The 27,219-nt window shown below is 45.4% G+C and overlaps 1 protein-coding gene across 1 annotated transcript; it reads right to left on the reverse strand.

The window, feature by feature from the left end:
- Nucleotides 1-15,528: 15,528 nt before the first annotated feature.
- LOC130474644 (ly6/PLAUR domain-containing protein 5-like) lies at nucleotides 15,529-23,835 on the reverse strand. The gene is made up of 5 exons (XM_056846336.1): nucleotides 23,754-23,835; nucleotides 22,243-22,395; nucleotides 19,650-19,835; nucleotides 17,395-17,526; nucleotides 15,529-16,016 (listed from the first exon to the last, which is right to left on the reverse strand). The coding sequence occupies exons 1-5, from the start codon at nucleotides 23,833-23,835 to the stop codon at nucleotides 15,529-15,531; spliced, it is 1,041 nt and encodes a 346-aa protein (XP_056702314.1).
- Between the last annotated feature and the right edge of the window lie 3,384 nt (nucleotides 23,836-27,219).

Genomic DNA, 27,219 nt, shown 5'->3' on the forward strand with positions numbered 1-27,219 from the left:
CAAAACAAAGCCCCGAAGCAGTTGGCGGGGGTGGCCACGGGGAAACATCCCTGCATAAAAGACCAGTGTTCTGCCGAACAGCTGCAACAAACTAGTCAGTTCCATCAAACAAAAGAGGTTCGCACATCAGCAACTGGGAAAAAGTGGAAGCAAGTAGGCAGTTTTGTCCTAACCCTCAAGGCAAATTGAGGACTAATAATACAACCCCCCTCTCCTCCAAGATTCGTCAAAGTCCAAATGAAATGGAACTTGATCCTCCCTCTTTTTTTTTTTTTTTTGTAAATGAAAAGCTTCAGGAGCACAAAAGGGAGAGAAGCTGCTTAACTCCTTTAATGAAAGTCACTTTTCCCCACTTGAGTGGGGAAAACCAGCTTCCCTGAGGCTGTTTTGCTCCTAGGGTTGCCAGCATCCAGGTGGTAGCTGGAGATATCCTGCTATTACAACAGTTCTCTAGGCAACAGAGATCAGTTCCTCTGGAGAAAATGGCCGCTTTGGCATTTGGACTCTATGGCATTGAAGTCCCTCCTTCCCCAAACCCCGCCCTCCTCAGGTTCCGCCCCAAAAATCTCCAGGTATTTTCCCAACCTTGAGCTGGCAACACTATTTGCTCCTGATGGCAGGGACAGTACAGAGACGTGTGGCTTCTCTCCTCAATAAGGAGAGAAAAGAAGCCAACAGGCAGATTTTGGGAGTGAAATTAGCCGAGAGGGAATGGATTAGGCACTCCTTCCCACTCATGCATCGCAGTGTCTAGTAGGCTGCTTTTCAATTTTAAAAAATGTGTTGGCACTTAATGGCTCTGCTAGTTGGGCACAGAGTGGTTTCAGCTCCACCCTGGCAGGAGGATACGTGCCACTTGGCTGGAAACAAAAGGCTTCCTCCTGAGGTCAAGTGCCCATTGTCTTCCCCCACTAATGACTAGGCCATAGAAAAGCCGAAGGAAAATTTGCAAGGCTCAGGCACCATTTGATGGTTACCAGGGATGAGCCTCTAAGAATAGGCCTGGGGCAGAGGCTTGAATAACCCATGGGGCAGGGGCACGTTTCCTCCTGTGTTGTGCTGACTGGGGAGGGGTGAAAGATCAATTACCATTTTGTTTACTGACCCACTTAAAAGAGTCACTGGGGGGGGGAATAAAAGGGAGCTGAAGGTGGTCCCTCCCTTCCCGGGGTGGAGGGGCTTGCTTTATACCCTGACTCTCTGTTTTAGCAACCCTAGGCTAGTAGCACTAATAGATAGGGTTGCCTGGTCCCTCTTTGCCACTGGCGGAAAGTTTTGGGGCAGAGCCTGGGGAGGGCAGGGTTTGGCGAGGGGAGGGACTTTAGGGTTGCCAGGTCCCCACATGCTTGCATGTGAAGCTGGCGTTAAAAGCACAGCTACAGACACTGATTGAAAAGCTGGCAATCCTGCCAGTGCTACAGGTGGCCTAGGGTTGCCAACCTCCAGGTGGTGTAATAACAAACAGTAGTCGGCGCCACAAACAATGCTAGAAGTGTAATGAAACACCAAACAATCAAAGTTACAAATCGACAAGAATAGAGTGAACGGTGATACAATAAATAATAAACAATGACAGTAGTATGCACAAATGGGAAACTCCCATCAAAAACAAGCAACAGAATTCACCAAACAAATGAAAATAATGCAAGCAAGCGAACGCAACAGCAGATGGTCATGAAATGTTTGTAAAGTTCATAATGAAGGAACAATGTCCAATGAAGTCAACTTGGCTTGTTGCTGGGCGCCTGCGCAGTCAGGCAAATCGGAGGAAACGCCTTTCCGGATACATAACAGCGCTTTTGCCACAAAAGTGGCTTCTTCAGCCTTCAAATATACAATGTAATTTATAACTTCAAGTTTCACTGCTCCCGAATTGGGCTGCTATATATCCGGAAAGGCGTTTCCTCCGATTTGCCTGACTGCGCAAGCGCCCAGCAACAAGCCAAGTTGACTTCATTGGACATTGTTCCTTCATTATGAACTTTACAAACATTTCATGACCATTTGCTGTTGGGTTCGCTCGCTTGCACTATTTTCGCTTGTTCTGTGAATTCTGTTGCTTGTTTTTGATGGGAGTTTCCCATTTGTGATACTACTCTCATTGTTTGTTATTTATTGTATCACCGTTCACTCTATTCTTGTCAATTTGTAACTTTGATTGTTTGGTGTTTCATTACACTTCTAGCACTGTTTGTGGAGCCGACTACTGTTTGTTATTACAGCAATATTGTACAGTTTTAAGAGAGTCCTTTGTAGCAACCGCCAGGTGGTAGCTTGAGATCTCATGCTATTACAACTGATTTCCAGCCGATAGAGATCAGTTCCCCTGGAGAAAATGGCCGCTTTGGCAATTGGACTCTATGGCATTGGACTCTATGGCATTGAAGTCCCTCCCTTCTCCAAACCCCACCCTCCTAAGGCTCTGCCCCCAAAATCTCCAGAGCTGGCAACCCTACCACAGTATGCCCTTTGCTGCAAATAGACTCCCACTCCTGCTGCAGTCCAAACAGGGAGAGATACCACTGCATAGGACAATGGGACTGTCTGTGATTCAACATCTTTATCCACGCTGACTCAGCACCCGTCCTGATTCACCAGCTTCCATCTACACCCTGGGAGGGTCGCAAGAAGTAGGCCCAGCAGGCTGGAACATGAATGGTCATGCATGCAAGGACAGAGAACCTCGAAACACTCACATACACAGCTGGCGAAACATTTTTGCCACATGCCAATCCAGAAAGTGGTGCTAATGGGGAGAGGTGGACAGGAAGAGGGGATCAGAGGCATGCCTGACAACAGGATCCCTAGGGTTTCCAACTCCCGTTCGGGAAATCCCTAGAAATCTGGGGGTGGGGCCTGGGGAAGGGAGGGAAGTCAGCAGGGATGTGATGCCATAGACTCCACCCTCTGAAGCTGCCATTTTCTCCAGCGGAACCAGTTTATGGAGATCAGTTGTAATTCTGGGAGAGCTCCTGACAGGATTGCCAGGTCCCCCCTGGCCACCCGCAGGAGATGGAGATAAGGTTTCCAGATTGGAAAACTGGAGATTTGGGGATGGAGCCTGGGGAGGACAGGAACCTCAGTAGGGCACAATGCCATAGAGTCCACCCTCCAAAGCATCCATTTTCTCCAGAGCAACTGATCTCTGTAGTCTGGAGATGAGCTATAACTCCAGGTGATCTCCAGATCTCACCTGGAGGCTGGCATCCTTACCTCCTGACCCCACCTGGAAGTTGGCAAACCTATATCCTGTGATTCTTTCTGAGCTCGAGGAGAAGGGGGCTCATGGTGAGTGGGACCCCCTCTTTCCCCCATCAAGGTCCTTGCTATGATTTTTGCCAGTTGCAGAAATTCAGAAAGCAAATTCATTGCAGTTTCGTTTGGGGAAATGTCTGTCCCTCCCTGGGCACTGCCGTCCCTGACAACTACGCAACTCAGTTGTGGGAACTCAGCAATTGAGGGGAGAAATTTACATCCCTGTTGCCTAAACATGAGGCGGTGTAATTAGAAAACGACACTTGAACAGAGAAACTGCCAACAGAAAAGCAGGTGTGCGCACATGTGTGCGTGGGGGGGTATTGTTACATGTGGAAGTTACTGGTGTCTTGAATTGTTTGTGGGTGTGTTGGAGGACTCAGCCCTGTGTACCTGGGAGTAAATCCCATTGAACATAACATAGGATTATTCTGCTTGTGGTGCCAAGTCAATTTCTATAGACTGAATTATGGCCTTGCAGGGCAAATTGCCTGGGTATTTGTGAGGATTAATTGCATGCTCTTCCTCTGGGATATCTAGGGATGCATGAAAATGTCCACTCTAATGTGGTTTCCTGTAGCATAAGTAGGATTCCTTTCAGGTGAATTTGTACACATGCCTCAATCTTGATATAAAGAAAGGAGGATGTTCAGTTTTCTTTGGAAACTACAGTGTGATTGATGTGTACCGTCTCTGCGTAGAGTGTAGGGACAAATCTAGGGTTGCCAACCTCAAAGTGGGGCACGGAGATTTCCTAAAATGTCAACATCTCCAGATAGGGTTGCCAGGTCTCTCTTCGCTACAGGCGGGAGGTTTTTGGGGAGGAGCCTGAGGAGGACAGGGTTTGGGGAGGGGAGGGACTTCAATGCCATAGAGTCCAATCGCCAAAGCGGCCATTTTCTCCAGGTGAACTGATCTCTATTGGCTGGAGATCAGTTGTAATAGCAGGAAATCTCCAGCTAGTACCGGGAAGTTGACAACCCTATCTCCAGACCATAGAGGTCAGTTTCCCTGGAGAAAATGTCTGCTTTGGAGGGTGGACTCCTGGTGAGGACTCAGCATGGTGTTGTGGTTAACAACGGTGGTTTGGAGTGGTGGACTTTGATCTGGAGAACTGGGTTTGGTTCCCCACTCCTCCCTTCTCGAAACTCTCCAGGCCTTCCCTCCAAGTCTCCAGGATTTTCCTGAGCCAGAGTCATCAACCTTATGCCTGCCACTCTGACGCTACCTAAAACATTGGCTATCTGTAGTATGGCCAAATCCAAGCTGGAATATTCCTGAGGATTTTGGGGTGCAGCCTGGGGAGAGCAGGGACCTCAGCAGGATATACTGCTATAAGGTCTAAAGTCACCATTTTCTCCAGGACAACAGATCTCCATCATAGAATCATAGAGTTGGAAGGGATCACAAGGGTCATCTAGTTCAACCCCCTGCACAATGCAGGAAATTCACAACTACCTCCCCCCCACACCCCCAGCGACCCCTACTCCATGTCCAGAAGATGGCCAAGATGCCCTCCCTCTCATCATCTGCCTAAGGTAATAGAATCAGCATTGCTGACAGATGGCCATCTAGCCTCTGCTTGAAAACCTCCAGGGGAGGAGAGCTGACCACCTCCCGAGGAAGCCTGTTCCACTGAGGAACCGCTCTAGCTGTTAGAAAATTCTTCCTAATGTCTAGATGGAAACTCTTTTGATTTAATTTCAACCCGTTGGTTCTGGTCTGACCTTCTAGGGCAACAGAAAACAACTTGGCACCCTCTTCTATATGATAACCCTTCAAGTACTTGAAGATGGTTATCATATCCCCACTCAGTCTTCTCCTCTTCAGGCTAAACATACCCAGCTCCTTCAACCTTTCCTCACAGGACTTGGTCTCCAGACCTTTCACCATCTTTGTTGCCCTCCTCTGGACACGTTCCAGCTTGTCTACATCCTTCTTAAACTGCGGTGCCCAAAACTGAACACAATACTCTAGGTGAGGTCTAACCAGAGCAGAGTAAAGCGATACCATCACTTTGTGTGATCTGGACACTATACCTCTGTTGATACCAGCCCAAGATCACATTTGCCTTTTTAGCTACTGCATCACACTGCTGACTCATGTTCAGTGTTTGGTCTACTAAGACCCCTAGATCCTTTCACACACGCTACTGCTAAGACAAGTCTCCCTCATCCTATAATTATGCATTTGATTTTTCCTACCTAAATGCAGAACTTTACATTTATCTCTGTTGAAATGCATTTTATTAGTTTTAGCCCAATTCTCCAGCCTGTCAAGATCCTGTATCCTGGCTCTGTCTTCTACCATATTTGCTACCCCTCCTAATTTAGTATCATCTGCAAATTTAATAAGCATCCCCTCTATTCCTTCATCCAAATCATTTATAAAGATGTTGAACAACACAGGGCCCAGGACAGATCCCTGAGACACTCCACTAGTCACTCCTCTCCAAGTGGATGAGAAACCATTAACAAGTACCCTTTGGGTGCGATCTGTCAACCAATTACAGATCCACCTAACAGTAACAGGATCTAAATCACATTTTCCCTATTTGTCAACAAGAATATTATGGGGAACCTTATCAAAAGCCTTACTGAAATCAAGATAAACTATGTCTACTGCATTCCCCTGATCCAGCAAGGTAGTAACTTTCTCAAAAAGTCATCTTGAAATCAGTTGCAGTTCTGAGTAGGGTTACCAGCTCCGGGGTGGAAAATATCTGGGGATTTGGGGGGCGGATTCTGAAAAGGGCGGGGTTTGGAAAAGGGAGGGACTTCAATGCCATAGAATCCAATTGCCAAAGTGGCCGTTTTTTCCAGGTGAACTGGTGTCCTTTGCCTGGAGATCAGTTGTAATAGTGGGAGATCTCCAGGCCCCACCTGGAGGTTGGCAACCCTGTCTGTCAATTGCCTTGCAGGTCAGGATGTCACTACAGATCCTCAGCTGGCTATGGCTCCCCATCTTACAGTGGGTTAAGCCTTGGGACCGGCTGGGCAACCAGTTCCACCACTTCTGTCGCGCCTAGGAAACTGGGGTGCAGCTCGGCACGGAGTCACAAGCCCAGACATGACAACCAGCAGTGGCTGCTGCTTCCACCCGCTCGGAATTCAGGCCTCTTCCCAGAACTCCAGCAGCCTCCTCCCTGCCGGCCTGAAAACAAGCCAAGAGCCCAATTTAAACAAGGTGGTAAAATTCTGGCATGTATTGGAGGTACAGGACCGCCTCTGTGTTGTATTTCGCCAGGCTTCCTCATATAAAAATCTCCCAGCATGTTTCAAAATTGGTGCATCAGGGAGAAAGGTTTAGTACGGGCTTCTCTCTGCTGTGCTCTTTTACCAAATGCAGGGAGACTTGTGTGTAAGGGAGCATTAAAAGAAACAACCCCCTTCACTTGCAGTCCGTGCTGGTAGGGTTCAGAATTCTGCCACTGCAATCTGCGACTTTGTAATGAGGGGAAAGCCTGAAGGCTGGACTCATCTGGGGTCTGATTCCACGGGTAGTGGAATAAGCAAGGTCCCAGGTTCAGTCCCCGGCACCTCCTATTAAAAGGACCAGGCAGTAGGTGGTGTAAAGATTTCTGCCTGAAACCCTGGAGAGCTGCTGCCAGACTGAGTAGACAACGGCCTTTTATGCAGAAACGTTTCCCCGCAGTCACCCCCGCTGACTGCTTCAGGGCTTCCTTTTGATTATGCATGCCTTTTCCAACCATCAGAAGTTGCCTTGCTCTACCCGCATATTTTGCCCGCATTTTCCAGATTCTGGCTAAAACAGCACCTGGAAAACACAAGCAAAACACATGGGAAGAGCGAGGTGACCTCTGACGGGCAGATAAGGCATGCATAATCAAAAGGAAGCCCAAAGCAATTGGCGGGGTTGGCCGCGACGAAACATCCCTGCATAAAAGGCCAAATCAGACCTTGATAGACCAATGGTTTGATTCAATGGAAGGCAGCTTCTAGTGCATGTACAAAAGCTATGCCTTTTAAATGGTCACTGACCTCTACCAGGGCACAAATCCAGAAAACTAGTGATGCTTTGGGCTGTCAATTTTTTTGACAGTGAGAATAGGGTATTTTATTTCTTTTCCACAGATCAAAAAGTCAGTGGTCAAACTACGCCCCATCCTTGGATTTCAATGTGGGAAAAGTCTGTACCCATGCAATTTCTGCCCCTTGTATAATCGCAAAAGATACCAGATGGGTGGCCCAGTGCAAATGAGGGCTAGGCTCCGGCTGAGAGAATGCTGTCCAGCGCAGTTTGTCATGCCAGGGTGTGAGAAAAAAAAAAAGGCACAGATTATCTAAAGGTGCCAGAGCCTCATACCCCTTGAGTTTTCTTTAAAATGGGCATAGTGCACATCAAGGCCAATAGATAGAAGACACCTAAGGACACAAGAAAAGCCTGACTGAAGCGGCCCAGTCGGTTTCTTATGGTGGCCAGCCAAATGCCTCTAGGAAGCTCATAAATACATCCTCCTCCTGGTGTTGGTGGTCAGAGGTATACTGCCTTCGAATATGGAGGTTCCATTTCACCATCATGGATAATGGCGGAAGGGGAGAACAATGTGTCTGACATCCTTGGAGGAGCAGTGAGATAAGGAAGATGTACTGATTAGATTACAGATGCTTGAACACTCTCCAGTTGTCTTATGTCCTGTTCGCCAGCTGTGAACAGGGAGCCGATTTTTCGATGGACTGTTTGTTCATGGCTATTTGGCAGGTCACTACTCTATATTCCTTCCTAACAATGAGTAAAGTGCAATTGGCTTTTTGCACATGCGTTTTCTTGCACAACTTTCTTGCACTAATTGACTTTTCACTTTGCTGAGCTCCTGCTTTGCGTGGCAGGCAAAACAGACACTTAAATTCACTACAAATTATATAACTCACGCAAAAAAAAAAAAAAGAAGAAGCACCACTATGTTGGTTTTTTAAAATCCTACCATTCAACATTTGTCTAAGTAGCAATGTCCATCTGTTTGGATTGGCAGGGTTTTTGCCAAAACGCAATGCAGATCTTTTCAGCAGAAGATTCATTTCTAGTAATCAGTGCATGTCTAACTGACACAGTCGAATGTGTTAACTGTCACACATATACTGGGAATTTGTGGCATGCCTAGTTTAGTTTAGACCAAAGTTTCTTAGGCTGTTGTTTAGTTTAGACCAAAGCTTCTTAAACTAGACCAAAGCTTCTTAAACTGTGGGTCACGACCCCATATGGGGTCGCGTAACTGAATGTGGGGATCGCGAAAAAATTTTAATTTTAAAATAATTTTCTTTATGATTTATTATTAGTAATGTTTGATATGTATACCTATTTTATATACATATATACCTGGAGTCACAAAAAAACATTTCTTAGGCAAAAAGGGGTTGTGAGTGGAAAAAGTTTAAGAAGCCCTGGTTTAGACACTCAGCTGGAAATCCAGGCTAAATGTTGGACCAAGTTCGGGTTGCCAGCCTCCAGGTACTAGCTGGAGATCTCCCGCTATTAAAACTAATCTCCAGCTGATAGAGATCAGTTGGCAGTGAAGTCCCTCCCCAAACCTTGCCTTCCTCAGGCTCCGCCCATAAATCTCCAGGAGTTTCCCAACCTGGAGCTGGCAACCTTAGTCATGGCTCAGTGGAAGAGCATCTGCTTGGTATGCAGAAGGTCCCAGGTTCAATCCCCAGCATCTCCAGTTAAAGGATCTGGCAGTAGGTGATGTGACCAACCTCTGCCTGAGACCCTGGAGAGCCTCTGCCAGTATGAGCAAACAGAACTGACCAGTCCAAAGGTCTGATTCAGTACAACGCAGATTCATGTGTTTATGTGACTCCTGTATTTGTAACAAAAGACCAGCTTCTGACCTAGGCTTCTTCAGAGATCTCAAACCTCTGTTTCTTTGCAACAGGCATGAATCTTGTTAATAGTCATGCTCATGAGCTCCTTCTCATGTGCTAAACATGATTGAAGATTTCTTAGATTCAAAAGTTGTCATCATCACCTTTATTACGCATTTGTCACACCATGTTTATAAAAAAATTGCAACAAACAGTCTATAAAAGCATTAAAACAACAATGTCAGTAGCATTATGTAGGAACACGTATAAGCTGTTCACATATTGTTGATGCAGCTAGCAGATATCTGGCTACTTGTTGGATGATAAAAGAATTTCTATCTGATAAAAGATACACCACCAGTTGGTGGCTGGTCTGAGAAGCTCTGGGCACTGGATAACATAGGTGTGATAAAAACATTCCTCAGCCCCAAGTAAGACTTACAATTCAATAACACATGAATGAAGAGTTCAGGTACCCCAACCATATATGGACAATACCTGTCGCTGAGACAACACCTCTTATATCTACCCTATAAAATGGCTGATGGAAGAATATTAAGTCTGGCAAGCATATGACAAAGTTGACTCATTTGTTGAATAGAAGACCTGCGGGGGAATTACAGAAGAAATGGAAACTTTATTATGATTATGCACAACTGTTATCTTAACATGGTGTAGTAGAATGATTCGAAAGTGAGCAATAACTACTGATAGAGTAGGTAAGAATAACGAAGGGTAGAGTATATAGGTGGTTTATTAGTAGCAGGAATCAGTAATATAAAATTTGATTAACCTTATATGTATGGTAAACTATTATAAAGTAATAATCAAAGACTTAAAAAGCAGCCACACAAATATGCTGCCAAGAACGATAGTTGGTTATTTAACGCAAATGGTAGCCCAGATGATGAGGTGTAGCGAAATAAGAACAATCAATCCTATAAATTACTAGGTAGGGTATTATATTTCAATTTAGGGATTCTAGAACTTTATATAATGATGTCTTTCAAGAATGACATAGTTATTGCCTAGCTGATATAGAAGGCTGTTAATATATGGTACCCTTTGGAAGGTTCGATACACTGTATGTATGGTTATGTAAGTATGTTGTGAATTTTTTTTGTTAATAATTTTTTTTTAAAGTCTGGCAAGCATAAATGCTCTTCGGACGTCAGGTGATCCCAAATCAAATAAATAAGCCACCACAGTGCCATAATCCTGAGCAATGCCATGAAACACAGGAGAACAATGTCTGTTTGCTAAAGAGAATAAAGTTTGCCTTTCTATATCTAGCAAGAGCTTACGCAGTAATCTAAAGGCCTGTTCTTTTCCAAGCAGCAGAAGAGTCGAAGAAAATTCCAAATAGATGTTATTTTGCTATTAATTAGCTTCGGCCACTTACTTATGTAGATTTCAACAGTCTTAACTCAGCTGTGCTGTGATGTCTAAAATATGCAGGTGCTCAAATAACCTGGATTTATGTTTCTTCCCCACAGTCTGAGGTTCTAAACCATTTTCATAGAAACGCAGGCTTGCAGTAAAATACATATGCCAGTTGCCAAAAACAAGAAGGCAAAACCCTCAAAAAGATTTATTTGACTCTGACTTGATGCCTTTCAAACAGCTGTAGGTTTTGCATTGGATTTGCCACTCTTTCGATGCACTTTTTCCCCATCCATATTCTCAAAACTCAACAATAAGCCGCCATGCAGAGTTTTGAGAATTCAGATGGGGAAAATGTGCATCTATAGAGTGACAAATCCAATGCAAAACCTTCCAAAGACATCTTCCTTTAATGACCCCCTAGAAGGAAAAAAAACAACAATTGAAAAGCCATTTTCTCTCCATTAGCATTGCAAAAGGATCACACCTTTGAGGAAGAGCTGTGATTCAAGCATCCCTTTTGGTTTGGGGTGTGAGAAAATCTAAGGTTTCTAAGGTGACTCTTTTCTCCATGGCTGTTAAAGGCGGTGGCACCAGAGGCCCCATCATCCTCTGCACTGCTGTCCTAGAACGTTCCACACAAGCCTTTGGGTTGAGATAGAATTTGCCGGAATAACCTCATCTATGTACCCATGAACCTCTGGATACTGTTTCTGTCCCAGACTAACCCCAGGGATTTTTTTTTATGGTTCAGGAAGCTGCGGTGTAACTGGTATTGTGTTCTAGAAGCCTGTCGCCATAGCCTGCTATGACCTGACTCACCTCTATGCCCGGAAGCCGATTCCAGAGGAAAAAATAAACAGAAGGCTGCTGGCTTAGATGTTACCAAACAGGTGTAGTGATTAGAGTGTCAAACCAGGATTTATTTATTGTTTATTTACCTGGCACCTGTCTGAGGTGGCTTACAATGCATATGCACAAAGAGATGCGAGAGCTAATGGTTTTATGCAGACATTTCAATGCACCCTCATAAGTTGGCGGGGGGGGGGAACCATTTGCTGCCCACCCTGCAATTTCCTCTTACCTGCTTCGGATATTTGAAAAGGGCAAAAAACTCACCCCAATCTGAAGCTGAGTGAAATGACAGGTGGAATTCCCACAGGTGCAGCTTTCCTAAGAACTCCAGCACCCTATTTGGAAGAGCATCACCTATTGAATTTCAGCCTTTCATACCCTTTTAAAGGCCCAGAGAGCAACACCTACTCCAAACCAAGCTTAGCAAAAATGGCCGATGTGGGAAATCAACTTCACCACAAGTGAAATGGGCTCTTGCGAAAGGGCCCCGGGAGTAACTGTATTTTAAATTTGTATTTGCTATGCCAGGGAGGGCAGGGTGCAAATAAAATTTCTATTCTATTCTGTTCTAACTGCTGCAGGTGGAAATCTTAACTGGCCAGGCCTGTTTTCATCTAATCAAAAATCACTGCTTCGCTTCTGTTTTAGAGATGGAAAATGTGCAGATGCAGCTGGGCAAAACCAGTCTCACAAAGCTGGGTAAACAACGTGGCACTCCGGTAGAACAACACCTGTTTCTGCACCACACCTCTGGCCATATCTGTGGAAGAGTTCTGTGTGACTCAAAAGCTTGCTTCTATTCTCTGGTGTGTGTGGGGGGGGCAGGGGGGAGCAGGTTCCCTTTATCCACGGAATCCTTATTTGGTCCCTCACCTGTTTCACTTGCCCTTGAGGAACTTGGACTGCTTCACAGCCAGCCGCAGCTGCTGAGTCTTTACCCCTGGCTTGACAGGCAGGAGGCGAAAACATTGGTCTCCAAGCCATGAAAAGGCTTCACCTGGAAATGCCTGGGAGTCCAGCTGTTGTTAAAGACGCAGCAGTAGGGGTCATTTGAAACGATGGCAACATGACAGGATTGAACACCTCTCAAAAAATCGGGGAGCTGTCAGCTCCAGTACCTGCATGGTGTAGTGGTTAAGAGCAGTGGACTCTAATCTGGAGTACCAGGTTTGTTTCCCCACTCCTCCACATGAAGCCAGCTGGGTGACCTTGGGCTACTCACAGTTCTCTCTGAACTCTCTCAGCCCCACCGAACTCAGATGTGTTGTGGGGAAGGAAAGGTGATTGTAAGCTGCTTTGAGACTCCTTAAAGGTAGAGAAAAGTGGTGTATAAGAACCAACTCTTCTTCTTCCCTCTAGTGGTGATATCTTATCATTACATCCTCTTCTGATACTGATCTAGCATTTCCAAAACATTTTCCTAACCCTTTTCGCAGTTAAAACTGAAGGTAATGCTTTGGACTGTACTGGATGTTAAGGTGGAGATGTGACCTCATTGCCTGCATAAACGGGGAGGCCTGAATATCACCTGCTGCCTTGTATTCAGTTTGTGTGTTTTGTGTTGTTTTGTTGTTGCTGGGCGTGTTGCTCGAAGATGATCTAGAAAGGAAGCGTTAAGGGGAGTCACATGTGTTAAATCATCGCTTCTTTATGATGACATAACCAATGTGTCATATGCAACCCGAACTTGTTTGAGAAAACAGCAGGGATGTTGGGAAAGCAGGAAGCATTAGAATGTATTGTGCCGATCAATAGAGAGGGTGTGGTATGCAAACCTATGAATTGCATGTATACATTTATTTAAATGATTTCCACACCTTTTAACAATGATAAGGCTCCTGGGGTGGCATGCAAGGAGAACACACACAATCTCTAAATGTAAATCTAGCTCTCCCCAATCAATGAAAGCACCAAGTAGAAACAATGAAAGCATCAACGGTAATTTTTTAAAAATACAGAAGATAAAACGAGGGCGGTAGCCAGTAAAAGCAATAGGAGCCAGTAAAAGCAATAGCTAAACTCAGCAAAACACCCACTTATCTACCTAGGTGAACACGCATGAAACTGCCTTATCCTGAATCAGACTATTGGTCTGTCAGGGTCAGTCTTGTCTAATCTGACTGGAAGAGGCTCTCCAGGGTCTTAGGCAGAGGTCTTTCACATCATCTACGCCCTGGTCCTTTCTACTGGAGATGCTGGGGATTGAACCCAGGCCGTTCTGCATACCAAGCAGATGCTCTTCCACTGAGCCACAAATGCCCAATGCCTGGATAACAGAACTGGGTGGGGCTGTGGCTCAGTGGCACAGCATCTGAATAAAATAGAATAAAACTGCTGATATCATACTGCCCTTGTACAAATCTATGGTGAGACCACACTTGGAATACTGTGTACAGTTCTGGTCACCACACCTAAAAAAGGATATTACACAGCTTGAGAAGGTGCAGAAAAGAGCAACCAAAATGATTAGGGGACTAGAGCAACTGTCCTATGGGGAGCGGTTAAGACTCTTAGGGCTGTTTAGCTTGGAAAGAAGGCGGCTAAGGGGAGACATGATAGAGGTCTATAAAATTATGCATGGTTTGGAGAGAGTGGACAGGGGGGAGTTTCTCTCCCTTTCCCATTATACTAGATTGCAAGGTCATCTGCTGAAGCTGGAGCATGGGATATTCAAAACAGATAAAAGGAAGTATTTTTTCCACACAATGCATAGTTAAATTGTGGAACTCCCTGCCCCAGGATGTGGTGATGGCTGCCAGCTTGGAAGGCTTTAAGAGGGGACATATTCATGGAGGAAAGGGGTATTCATGGTTATTAGTTAAAATGGATACTAGTCATGCTGCATACCTATTCTCTCCAGTATCAGAGGAGCATGCCTATTATATTAGGTGCCTTGGAACACAGGCAGGATGCTGCTGCAGTCGTCTTGTTTGAGGGCTTCCTAGAGGCCCCTGGTTGGCCACTGTGTGAACTGACTGCTGGACTTGATGGGCCTTGATCTGATCCAGCAGGGCCTTTCTTGTGTTCTTATGTTCATCTGCTTCACATGCAAATGGTCCCAAGTTCAGTCCCCGGCATCTCCAGTTAAAAGGATTGGGTCGGAGGTGATGCTCTGGAGAGCTACTGCCAGTCAGAACAGACAAGACTGGCCTGGACAGACCAGCAATCTGACTACGGATAAGGCAGCTTCTTTTGTTAAAACTGCTTTCACTTGGTACCTTTCGGAAGCTGGGGGCACGGGGGGGTGGGGAACGATACAGTTGCAGAAGAATCAGGATGCTGTGGTGTCCCAAAAGAGAAGGGTTTAGAGCAGGTGTTTCAAACACATTTGTCACTTGGTCAGGCCGGGCCATACCTTGCCAGCCCAGATTGGGACTGGGAGGAGTGGCTGCCTCGGCTGGCTCACGGGCCAGATAAGAGCTCTCAAGGGGCCAGATTCGGCCCATGGGCCGTATGTGTGCAGGGCGGGTGCCAGTCTTTTTTGAGCCCTAGGCTAGGCTCACTTCGTGTGCCCCTCCCATTGCTAACCAACTTTCAAAAACAGATGTCTTGTAGAAAAAATAAAAGCCTGATGCATTCCTACAAAACTTTTTATAAGACGTTATAATTAATTCTTTTCCATAGCACTGTTGTGGTACTTATCTTAAAATTAAAAAATAAAAATAAAAATTGGCAGTTGCATTTTCCCCAAGAAACTAATCTGTTTAAAACTGTGCCCCTCAGGCCAGTTCTGCGCTCCTCTGAGGTCTGCGCCCTAGGCGACCGCCTAGTTTGCCTTAATGGTAGCACCGGCCCTGTTTGTGTGACACCCCTGGTTTAGAGGGAGGAAAGAGTGACAGAGGTGGTGTTTGTAACAACACCATGCCTGGATCAGCATTTTAGACTGTCCTGGATCCACCACATTCAACCCTTTCCTGAATTTATAGCAGACTAGAAGAATGAAAAAGCAAAGCCACATTAAAGTGTAGTTGTTGCTGCCTGTAACTCTATGCAGAGAAGCAACCTACTTATTAAACTCTGCATCTGTTTCAAGCTGGATGGCCCTCCTGATTTTTCACACCTGGTCTTCCGGATACAATACCAAGGAAGCAGATGAAGCAGGCTGGGAGGGGGGAGGGGAAGGCTCTGGAGCCCAGCTTCTTCAGCCTTTCTGCTCTGCTACATGTCCCTAAACACTCAAGGTTCCCCCCCCCCCAAACCCCAATGCAGATCACCATAGCCCAAGGATCGCGATCCCCAGGGCCACCACCAGAAGGTAAAATGAAAGGCTGGACTTTGGGGGACCCAAACTCTTTGCGCCGCGTGGATTTAGTGTGTCATTCGTGCCATCTGGCAATATGGAGAAATAATCCTCATTTTCCTCACTATCGTACAACGGATTCTGGGGAGACGTCGTCGTCGTCTTGATAGTCGATTCGTAGTCCGGAAAAGTGTTTTGGGTGACGTTCACAATGTCATCTTTGGTGAAATCTGTTGTTTGAGTGACGGGCTCTTCCTCATGAGGCGTGGATGTGTCCTGGGTGGGATCTGCTTTGGTGATATTCTGTTTCTGAGGGGCAGCCCCCTTCCCATTGCAAAAGATTCCGTGGCAACAGGAGCCCCACTGCTTCAACTCTATGGGGCCAAAGGACTGGCTCTCAGGAACGTCGCAGGATGGGCGCTGGCAGGTCTTGATGGAGAAGTCCACAGCAAGGTTTCCTAAGGGGAGTCAAGAGTCAGGCTGGGCACAGAGGCAGTCTCCGTTTCCCCAGAATGCAGGGCAACACCGGAAGGAAGAACGCGGCGGTGTCAACTAAGGGACGGACCACAAAGAGTGACGTGAGGGAAAAGGCATGCAGGGCGACTGAGGGCTAGGGTTGCCAGCTCCAGGTTGGGAAATACCTGGAGATTTTGGGGGTGGAGCCTGAGGAGGATGGGGCTTGGAGAGGGGAGGGACTTCAATCTCACAGAGTGCAATTGCCTCTGTTTTCTCCAGGGGAACTGATCTCTGTCGCCTGGAGATCAGATGTAATAGCGGGAGATCTCCAGCCACCACCTGGAGGTTGAAGCAACCCAAAACAGCACTCAATTATGAAATAAGAGTGAATTTTATAAAAGTGCAAAAGTGAAATAAAGTAACAAATATATACAAAATATTATGTACAAATTGAAGTACAACTAGATACAAGCATCAAACAAAATTTTGTTTACAATATACAGTCCAGCATGAGAATGACCAAAGAAAGGATAACACAGATCCTAATTCAACAGGTAAGTCAAAAAGATATATATACTGTCCACTAAGGTCTTTGTTGAAATATGATCTTATATGTTTTTGATATTTTTGTAGATTAAGGTTCCAAACGGCTTTGCCTCCTTTGCCCTGTCTCCAGCCGTTTGGAACCTTAATCTACAAAAATATCAAAAACATATAAGATCATATTTCAACAAAGACCTTAGTGGACAGTATATATATATATCTTTTTGACTTACCTGTTGAATTAGGAACTGTGTTATCCTTTCTTTGGTCATTCTCATGCTGGACTGCATATTGTAAACAAAATTTTGTTTGATACTTGGATCTAGTTGTACTTCAATTTGTACATAATATTTTGTATATATTTGTTACTTTATTTCACTTTTGCACTTTTATAAAATTCATTCTTATTTCATAATTATTACTGAGTGCTGTTTTGGGTTGCTTCGATTATCCTAACAGCACCGAGCCTTTATTTTTGTTGGACCACCTGGAGGTTGGCAGCCCTACTGAGGGCCCAATGCCACATTACAGCGGGAGGGACAAATTATAGCAACAAAGGGGCAAAACCGACATGTATAGTAAGGTTGCCAACCTCCAGGTGGGCCCTGAGTCCTCCCAGGATTACAACAGGTCTCCAGACTACAGAGATCTGTTCTCCTGGAGAAAATGGCTGCTTTGGAGGGTGGCTGCTCCGGCATCATATCCTTGCTGAGCTCCCTTCCCAAACTCCAGTCTCCCTAGGCACTGCCTCACCCCCAAGCTGGCAACCCAGGGCCACTTTCAACAGTCTTGGGACTGAGAAAAGTTTCCTTGTTTGAGTTTGGAATCAGGCCTCACCTGCTGTTATGGTGCCATTGCCATGGTAGCACTGGGTGTAGTCCCTTCCGCACGTTACTCTGTCTAGGATGTCTTCGTTGGGGTCCATCGTGAAGCCAGAGTAGCACTGGTTGGAGCTGCTGGCTTCAGGTGCTAAAATAATTTTTTAAAAGTGAATATATCTTTCTCCACAAGGCACAGGGGTTGGGTTATAGTGGGTACCTCTCCTTCTGAAATCTGTCTCCGGTCCTGCCTCCTCACAGCACTCCTCTCTTTTGAACGGTTGTGTGGTAGGCAGACATTCAACAGGGAATGCAACATTTTCTTTTCCATGCCAGGAAATGCTGCCCCTGTTGAATTTCTTTGTAGCATGCAGCTATCAACGCGCAAGGGCCCTGCCACAAAAAGGGGTCACCAGCCCCCCTTTTTTATTTTATTTATTAAAATATTTAATAGAAATATTTCTATTTTCTGTCCATCAGTGTTACTCCTCTGAAGATGCCTGCCACAGCTGCTGGCGAAACGTCAGGAAAGAAAATACCAAGACCACGGTTACACAGCCCGGATAACCTACAAGAACCAATGAACGCTGACCGTGAAAGCCTTTGACAATATTTAATAGAAAGTTCACAAGCCTGGGCACAGAGTCCAAAGCTTCCCCTATGGTCACCCTCCCTGGCAACTAGTATTCAGAGGTACACTGCTATTGAACAGGGAGGTTCCAATTAGCCATCGTGATTGGTGGTGGAAAGTGCGGTCAAATCTCAGCCAACTTATGGTAACTCTGTATGGTTTTCAAGGCGAGAGACAAACAGAGGTGGTTTGCCATTGGGCTATTCTGCATTCTCATTTTCCTCGCTTGTATGTTCCTGTTTCTTGGGGGTGATTGCTGTTCCGCACATGTTTTGCTCCCTCTAGTGGTCAATTTGATATCACACAGGTTTATGTCGGGCATATCTCCCTGCAGATTTATGTCTGTCATAAAAATGCAGGTTTTTATGAAGGACATAAACCTGTGTAATAACAAATCGACCACTAGAGGGAGCAAAACATGTGTGGAACAGAACCTCCCTCCCCTTGCAAGAAATAGGAACTTACAAGTGAGGAAAAGGAGAATGAGGAAAAGCCCACTGCCTGCCTCCATAGCAACTCTGGACTTTCTTGGTGGTTCCCCATTCAAGTACAAACAAGGGCCAACCCTACTTAGCTTCTAAGATCTACAAGATAGGCTAGCCTGGGTCATCCAGTTCACAGAGCCACTGTGATTAGTAGCAATTAATAGGCTCATCCTCAACAAATTTATCTAATCTCCCTTTAAAGCTGTCCAAACTATCGGCTGCCACTATGCCCTTGATCTGAAGAAGTGAGCTGTGACCCCTGAAAGCTCCTACCCTGCCAGAAATTTTGTTAGTCTTTAAGGTGCTACTGGACTCTCGCTCTTTTCTACTGCTACAGACAGACTAACACGGCTACCCTGGCGCCAATGATGCGCTCCCCTCATTAAAGTAGAGTCCAATGGAGCAAGGAGGGCAAGGAGGCTGGCGTGAGCTTACGGCTTGCTTTATTGGCCAAGAAGTCATAAACTGGGTGAGCCAGGACCCAGACAAATAGCTCTGCAATCCTATCACCCCAAGGGAGGGGCAATGCAAGAGGTTTTATAGACATTTGACATTCCAATACAACATTGATACATTTACTTAACATCTGATGTTAGCTTGTCAGTGCAAAGTCATTAGTCTCTTCAGCGCCTGCGTGATCATTGCTACATTAATGAATGGTCAGAGCGTTCCTTTGCAGGCTGAAGCAAAAGTTACTGAAGGGGAAAGGGTGGGGGACGCTGGAGCGTTCCTTATCAGATATTGGAATGTGTGTGTGTGTGCCTGGTGCTATGCAAGAGTAAGGAAAGGAGGGGCCATTGGGAAGCTGCTTCTTTGGGTTCTGCTTGTAAGCAGCTCATGCGTGTAGCTTGCATGTCTGAATGTGATTACTCGAGCACAACAGTCTTTAAGGTGCTACTGGACTCTCGCTCTTTTCTACTGCTACAGACAGACTAACACGGCTACCCATTGTGACTTATATCCTGTGGTAGTGAGTTTCAAGTGTTAATTAAGCACCATATGAAGAAGTACTTCGATTGCCAATTAACTTTTGATGCGTGTTCCTGATTTCTATGGTTATGGGAAAGGGAAAAAACGTTTCCTGTATATCCTGCCCTCTGTTCTGCTGCAAGGAAAAATAATGTATTTTATACTTCCCTTCTTTGGTGGTCGTCCTACCTTTAGCCTGTCTGGGCATCTTGAAGACATTAAGGTCAGTCAGGTTCTTATTGCAAAGGTCACTGTGACAATAGAGCACACTGGAACGAATAGTGAGGTGCCGATCACTGGAGGTGGCAGATTCTGCCTGGTCTTTAAGTCCCTCATTGGCGCAGCCTCTGTGAGTAACTAACATACCCATTTTTTCTAGAAACAAGAAAAAAAAATATCAGGAATAAGTCAAGAAAATTACACTGAGAATAAATCCAGGGAATGGCAAGTAGTTCTAAACACCTTACATTAAGGGTGTCTAGGGTTGCCAACCTCCAGGTACTAGCTGAAGATCTCCTGCTATTACAACTGATCTCCAGCCAACAGAGATCAGTTCACCTGGAGAAAATGGCCGCTTTGGCAATTGGACTCTATGGCATTGAAGTCCCTCCCCTCCCCAACCCCGTCCTCCTCAGGCTTTGCCCCAATAACCTCCCGCCAGTGGCAAAGAGGGACCTGGCAGCCCCGGGGTGTCAAACTCATTTGTTACAAGGGCCAGATATAACATAAATGTCACTTGTCGGGCTGTGCCATGTGTACTATAAAATTTAATGCCTGGTACTAGAGAGACAAACTTTATCGAAGACACAGGCAATGTTACCCAAAATGCTCTTTAAATGGGGAAATTAGCTGAGCAATAGACAACTATAATATTTATAAAGCGGGGTGCAACCAACTATACCAGTGCCCGTAACTGTGACCTTAGAATAATGACAGAGGCAAAGGGAATCCAAATTAAGAGAGTTTATGTTTTCAAACGTTCAATGATGCAACACAAACATACAGAGAATCTAATAATCAAAAGGGAGGAGAGAGAGACTTTTGCCATATGGCAGGCAGATGAAGGGATATACTGCACCTTTCTTGTAGAGGAGATGTCCTGAGTTCCATGTGGCTAAAGGAGAGGGAAGGGGTATGGATTCCCGTGGCTTAACCAGCGGGGCTGGAAAGCTGGGTGGTCTGGCATTGCTTATCCAGACCGGCAGAGTAACAGCAAGTATGGAGGGGAAGACCCAAGGAGAGTATGGACTTTCAGGAGACCTCAGATATACTGTTTTCTGGAGGGGGGGAAGGTGATTGGATTACCCTCTGTGGTTCCCAGGTGACAAAAGGTGACAAAGGGCATTAATGGTCGACTGCCTGGGTGGGGTGGTAACAATTTGGAAATCTATTCTAATTCCAGTGACTTGTACAACCCCAGGAGAAAACAGGGAGTCTTGCTGATGAGCTTGATGATATAAAACAATAGGCGTGATCTTGCTAACGTCCGAGGATCGCTGCTTCGCATGGCTGGAAGAACGAGCCATCGTTATCTTAACGTTTCTGAATGGCTTCGCTTAATCATTCTGATGTTGCAAGGGGTGTGTGTGTGGATGCAGCCTATGTGTCTTTGTGCCTGCTCTGACATGGCTTCTGCTGGAACGGAGCTGCCCAGGAACATGGAGTCTCTCTGGTTCACTGGAGAGGTTGACCTGGCCTCGGTTGCTCAGCTGCCGGCGGCTCGGGATATACAGGAGAGGTCATGTCAGTTTCACTGGTGCGCGTACAAGCCTTTCCTGTAGCGTCTAGGGCAGGCACTCGGCTGGAACAGGGCGCACACATATGCTGTTTGTGCCATGACCAGTCCGGGAGTTAGGCGACCCGTTTGGTAACAGCAAAGCCAATTAATGATTTTTTACTTAAAATACAAGGATGCTTAAAACAATAACACTCTTACAATATTTTCTTTTATTTAACAGTCTTTGATAATTGACACCTCGGGAATGGGGGGGCTGCCTCAGCTGATGAGCCCACAGCAGGCTTGCCAGCCCAAATCAAGAGTGGGGTTGTGGTGGCTGGCTCAGCTGGCTCGTGGGCTGGAGAAGAGCCCTCAAGGGGCTGGATTCAGTCCTTGGGCCTTATGTTTGACACCCCTGCCTTACATCAACAATCTTACTAGTGATGTCTCACTACAGATATTTTCTGCCCCTAAGCATTTCTTCCCTGTTCTAATCAAGCTGATTCCATTTTGCATTGTACCTTTTCATCCTGACTCCCTTGTTTGCAACACCCCGCCCACCTTCTGACTGGGATATAAGGGCTCACTGCTCAGGGATCTCCATTCCTACTCATATTTAATGAAAGGCTTATCCCCTGAAAATCTTGCTGGTCTTTAAGGTACTACTGGGTTAGAATCTTGCTTTCTAAATAGAAAGAGTTATTTTCAATGTCTTTTATTACTAGGATTGCCAGGTCCCTCTTCGCCACTGATGGGAGGTTTTGGGGGCAGAGCCTGAGGAAGGCGGGGTTTGGGAAGGGACTTCAATGCCACAAGAGTCCAATTGCCAAAGCAGCCATTTTCTCCAGGTGAACTGATCTCTATCGGCTGGAGATCAGTTGTACTAGCAGGAAATCTCCAGCTAGTACCTGGAAGTTGGCAACCCTATTTATTACCCCTAAATTTTCTTTCCATTGGCAACTAGGATAGCAGGGCATTTTCCTCTCCACATGTTTGTGCATCCTGGAATTGGGCCTTTATGCATCTGGAAGCCAGTCTGGGCCCATCTGTCAGGCTCATGCTTACCTGTACTGAGCAAAAGATGTGCTTCCACACATGCAGTTTGGCTGGCCAAGCAGTTGGCAAGGAGGCTGGAGGTCACCGACAATTCATAATTAATCTTCTCTCCAAAAACTGGTTGAATGAAGGAATGGCTATGACATTGTAAGGCAAAAGCCCCTGAAGAAAAGACCGAAATAGGAAAATAAAAATTTGAAGCTTATGTCAGAAATAACTAAAAATGCCACCAGTTCTCAAACAAACAAACTTAAAATCTGCATAATACCATTTTTAGGACCAACTTTGATTTATCACTAATTATTGAGAACCAGCTTGTTGTAGTGGTTAAGGTTTCTGACTAGGATCTGGGAATCCCAGGTTCGAATCCCCACTCTGCCATGGAAACTTGCTGGGTGACCTTGGGCCGGTCACACCCTCTCAGCCCTCACCCTGGCAAGTATTTGAATGGGAGACCTCCAAGGAATACCAGGGTCATGATATGGGGGCAGGCAATGGCACACCACCTTGAAACATCTCTTGCCTTGAAAACCCTAAGGGGTTGTCAAAAGTCAGCTGTGACTTGTCAGCAAAAAATAAATAAATCATATAATAATAAACCAAATTCTTAATGAACAGTATTACACAGCTTTTGTTTTTGCATACTGCTTTGAATCAACATGGCCATCTCTTTCTAAAAAAATCTAAATCGATAAATTTTAGGAGATTGAACTGATAACACTGATTCAAATAATCCCATGTGCATAAAACAGCCCAGAAGAAAGAAAACCAGATATCCTTGTTTTTAGCTGATATTTGTAGCCCACCAACCAGTGCCATAACAACTGTCTGCAGTCAAGTCTCAACCCACTCATGGCAACCCCAGGACCCTGTGCTTGCAAGGCAAGACTCCAGCAGAGGTGGTTTGCCATTGGCTTCCTCTCCATGGCGACCCTGGCCTTCCTTGGTGGTCTCCCATCCAAATATTAACCCAGGCAGACCATGCTTAGCTTCCAAGCCAGCGTGGTGTAGTGGTTAAGAGCGGTGGACTCTAATCTGGAGAACTGGGTTGGTTTCCCCACTCCTCCACATGAAGCCAGCTGGGTGACCTTGGGCTAGTCACAGTTCTCTCAGAACTCTCTCAGCCCCACCTACCTTACCAGGTGCCTGTTGTGGGGAGAGGAAGGGAAGGAGATTGTAAACCGGTTTGATTCTCCTTAAGAGGTAGAGACAGTCAGCAAATAAAAAACCAACTCTTCTTTTTCTTCTTGGGCAAGATTGGGCTATCTGGGGTTATTAGGGCTACTAGACATTATCTTTGAAGAGGCAATTTCTGACGGGCATATGAAACGGAGAGATGCCCCTTCAGTATCTGTCAGTTATGCCTTTTTGCTAAATTCCCATATTAAAAATAATCATTTTTAAAATGTCTGCTGCTTTTTAGCCATTTTTAATATAAGCAGTCAATGGGCTAAACATAGCATTACCACCCCTTGGCACACAGTGACTAAAAGAAGACCAATGCAGGCTAAACTTGGTACCTGGGAGAAGAAAGGTCAAGGGCAGGAAGCCCAGCAGTGCAGCTGTTATGGTCCACCTCCGTCTCAGTCGGGCACCCTCCATAGTTGTAGAACTTTCCACGAGACAATGAGAAAGGTCTGATCGGTGGCAGAAGGGAAAGAAGAGCGGTCTGTGGTCTGAGGCTCATGGGCAAACGTTTGTCACTATGTGTGTGTGCGTGCATGCGCGCGCATGTGTGCTTACAAAGATTGGGCAAAGATTGACTTCCTGACAGGGGGAACACAAATGGCCAAAATAGTAAACACAACACAGGGGTGGAGACAGGTGGCTTTTCTGCCCATAGTTTTTGCTGTGGTTTGGCTACTTAATTGCATTGGTTTTTCCTCTCCCTTACACACAGTCTTGTTTGCTGGTCGTTCTCCCCCCGCCGATTTCTCAGTGTTGTATGAAAAAAACCCCACAGGAATGGCTCAGGGAATAAAAGGGGAGAAGATGCCCAGCAAATAAGATTGTGTGTAAGGGAGGGAAAACCAGTGCCGGAAAGTAGCTAAACTTCAGTGAAAACAAAGTGTGGAAATGATCAGGGGGAAACAGATGCCCACCGACTTGGTGGCATTTGGGTATTTCTCTAGGGTTGACAGTTCTGGGTTGGGAAATACCTGAAGATTTTGGGGTGGAGCCTGAGGAGAGGGGTTTGGGGAGAGACTTTAATGGGGTATAATGCTATAGAGTCCACCTTCCAAAGCAGCCATTTTCTCCAGGTGATCTGATCTCTGTCGCCTGGAGATCAGTTGTAATAGCAGGAGATCTCCAGGCACCCCCTGGAGGTTGGCAACCCTTTCCCCCTCCCACTATAGTGCTGAGGTTGTTGATTCAAATCCTGATAGAATTTATGTTGGGGTTGGCAGGAGAGTAACATTAGCGGTCTGGTTTTAAGGGAAAGGCTGTGGGAGATTTGGAAGCTCCTGGAATCTCCAGTTATAGCAGGGGTTGGGGACTTTTTTTCAGCCAAGGGCCAATTGGATATTTATAACATCATTTGCAGGCCATACGAAATTATCAAATTAAAAATTAGCCAACCAAGCCCCAAGCAGGCAGCTGCCCCAGATGACCCCCCCCCCCGGGTGTGGGCAAGCAGGCAGGCATCCAACCAGTGGCGCACTCGCCCACCTGGTGTCACAGGATGGTCTGTTGCACCAGTCAAGTATAGCCATCCAGCTGCACACCGGAGTTGCTCCTGCTCCGCATGGTCGGGGCCGGATTCTACAGCCGGCTCCTGCTACCTCCACCTGCAGGGATGAAATGAGGCTAAGAACTCCCCCCACCCGCGCATTCTGGCCTTCCCCCCTTTAACCCCTCCATTGTCGCCACTTCCACCCCCAGCCCTCTTGTAGTACAGAGGGAATACGTTTCTCCATGGCCCAGGTGGGAAAGGGTTAACACAGTTTCTTGGGCGGTCCTAGCAGCTCCATAGCTAACGACTTTTCTGCAAGGGGGAAAAAAGTTTCCTTTTCTCGGCAAAACAAACTCACATCCACCTTGAATAGAGGCTATTCCTGTCCACGGGAGGGGGCGGATCGCCAGTCTTAGATCCTTCTGAGCTAGAGATCTCCCAGGACCCACGAAGGGCCAGACCAAATGATTTCGCGGGCCTTCAACGCCCCCCGGGCCTGACGTTTTGCAACCTCTGAGTTAAAGGATGTCCAGTGATGGGAAAGAACCTTGCTAAGATGATGGAGAGCCATTGTCACTCAGAGGGTCTGGTATTGAACTAGGTGGACCAATGGTCTGACTCAGTATGAAAACCACCACAACAAAAAGGAACACATCTTCTAGGAAACCTATACACCAAACATGTAAACAAAAATGGGTTCTCAACAATTAATGTGAAAATCCCTTATACAATAATATTTCCCTTCATAAAAAAAAATCCCCTTGTCCAGTTACATGGGTAAATATACAAACCCATGGTAATAATTTCCAAACAGAGAGCAATGTAAGACGCACATAAAATATCTCTGTGGTATGAAATGTCTATCAGGGTTGCTAAACACAGGTTGGGAAATTTCTAGAGATTTGGGGATGGAGCCTGGGGAGGGTGGGGTTTGGGAGGGACCTCATCAAGATATGCTAGAGAGTCCGCCCTCCAAAGCACCCATTTTCTCCAGGGAAATGGATCTCTGTTGCCTGAAAATCAGTTGTAATAGTGGGAGATCTCCAGCCACCACCTGGAGGTTTAGACAATCTCCACAAACACAATACCTGTGCTGATTATAACGTAGTTGTGAAAAAAGCAGCATGAGGGCTCACAAAAATTGAGACCTACTGGTCTCAACAACGAGTTTGATTTATCTTGTTTTCTATAAACAGGACAGTGCTACCTTAAGTTTTTTGGGCGTAACATTTAATGTATTACACCTGAGCATTGTGAATTGGCAGTGTTTTAACTCAGCACTTGACACTAAGCATGACTGTAGTACCTTTTTGAAGGACATGGGAACCAGTAGTCTATGAACCCTCAGGGTCTTATTTAGCAACCAAGGGTAAGAATTCACCTTATCTCATTTGTTACAATATAGTGTATAAAATATGTTAAAAATATGGTTTAAAAAAAATATATACACCTTGATATAGTGGAATGTAATAATTTTATTGTTATTAAAAATGTTATCATTTTAATTAGAATTTGTTATCAAATTGAAAATCAACTGAAGAAGCTTACGCGAAACGAATACCAAGCCGGAGGTATCGTCTTGGCTCTCCATGAAGAATCGTTGTGGAACAGAGATTTTCACATAAACCACAAGCTGGTGGTTATTGAGACTATATACTTATATGATGGACTGACATTTATTGATTTGTCAAGGTGTATGAGAGAAATACTTACCTTGGTTCTGTTATATTTTGTATTTGTATTTGGCTATAATTTCTGGAAAAGTGAACAATTGAACTGTAGTATCACATGAAGTAATGTCCTTTAGTTTATTATTGAGTTTAATATAGAATTCTAAAATCAAAAAATTTTTGTGAGCCCTCGTGCTGCTTTTTTCACAACCACCTGGAGGTTGACAACTGTATCTCTGCTACAAGTTGTTCTCAGGCTCAAGACTAATTTCCTCAGGCTTTAGGGCGTCTTCTCAAATAACTATCTTATTGATTCATAATGAAATCTTGAGGAAAATGAAAAAACAAAATTTGAGTTGCACCTGAAACTCTTCTGACTCCTGACTAAGCACAGACAACACACATACAAAACTATTAATTAAAATACCCTCCCAAATTCCTTAAGTTTGAAAAGGAGCCATAAAAAAACCCACATCTACCGCCAATGTTTTATGGTGTAATACTGGTGAACAGGAAGCTGAGGGAGAAAGTATAAATAGCTGCAGCTGTTCCCCCCAGAAGGAGACTGCTAAAGAACTGTTCCTGTTGTGAGCCACACAATTCATATTTTGAAATGGGCATGCTCTTGTCGAATTTTGCCCA

The sequence above is a fragment of the Euleptes europaea genome, chromosome 3 (assembly GCF_029931775.1).
Source record: "Euleptes europaea isolate rEulEur1 chromosome 3, rEulEur1.hap1, whole genome shotgun sequence".
NCBI classification, from domain to species: domain Eukaryota; kingdom Metazoa; phylum Chordata; class Lepidosauria; order Squamata; family Sphaerodactylidae; genus Euleptes; species Euleptes europaea.

Excerpts from the sequence above, each read along its gene's own strand:
- LOC130474644 (XM_056846336.1), bottom strand. The coding sequence starts at position 23,835 with ATGGAGGGTGCCCGACTGAGACGGAGGTGGACCATAACAGCTGCACTG. Across the intron at positions 22,396-23,753 it reads CTTGACCTTTCTTCTCCCAG|GGGCTTTTGCCTTACAATGT; the intron begins GTACCAAGTTTA and ends TCTTTTCTTCAG. Across the intron at positions 19,836-22,242 it reads ACATCTTTTGCTCAGTACAG|AAAAAATGGGTATGTTAGTT; the intron begins GTAAGCATGAGC and ends TCTTGTTTCTAG.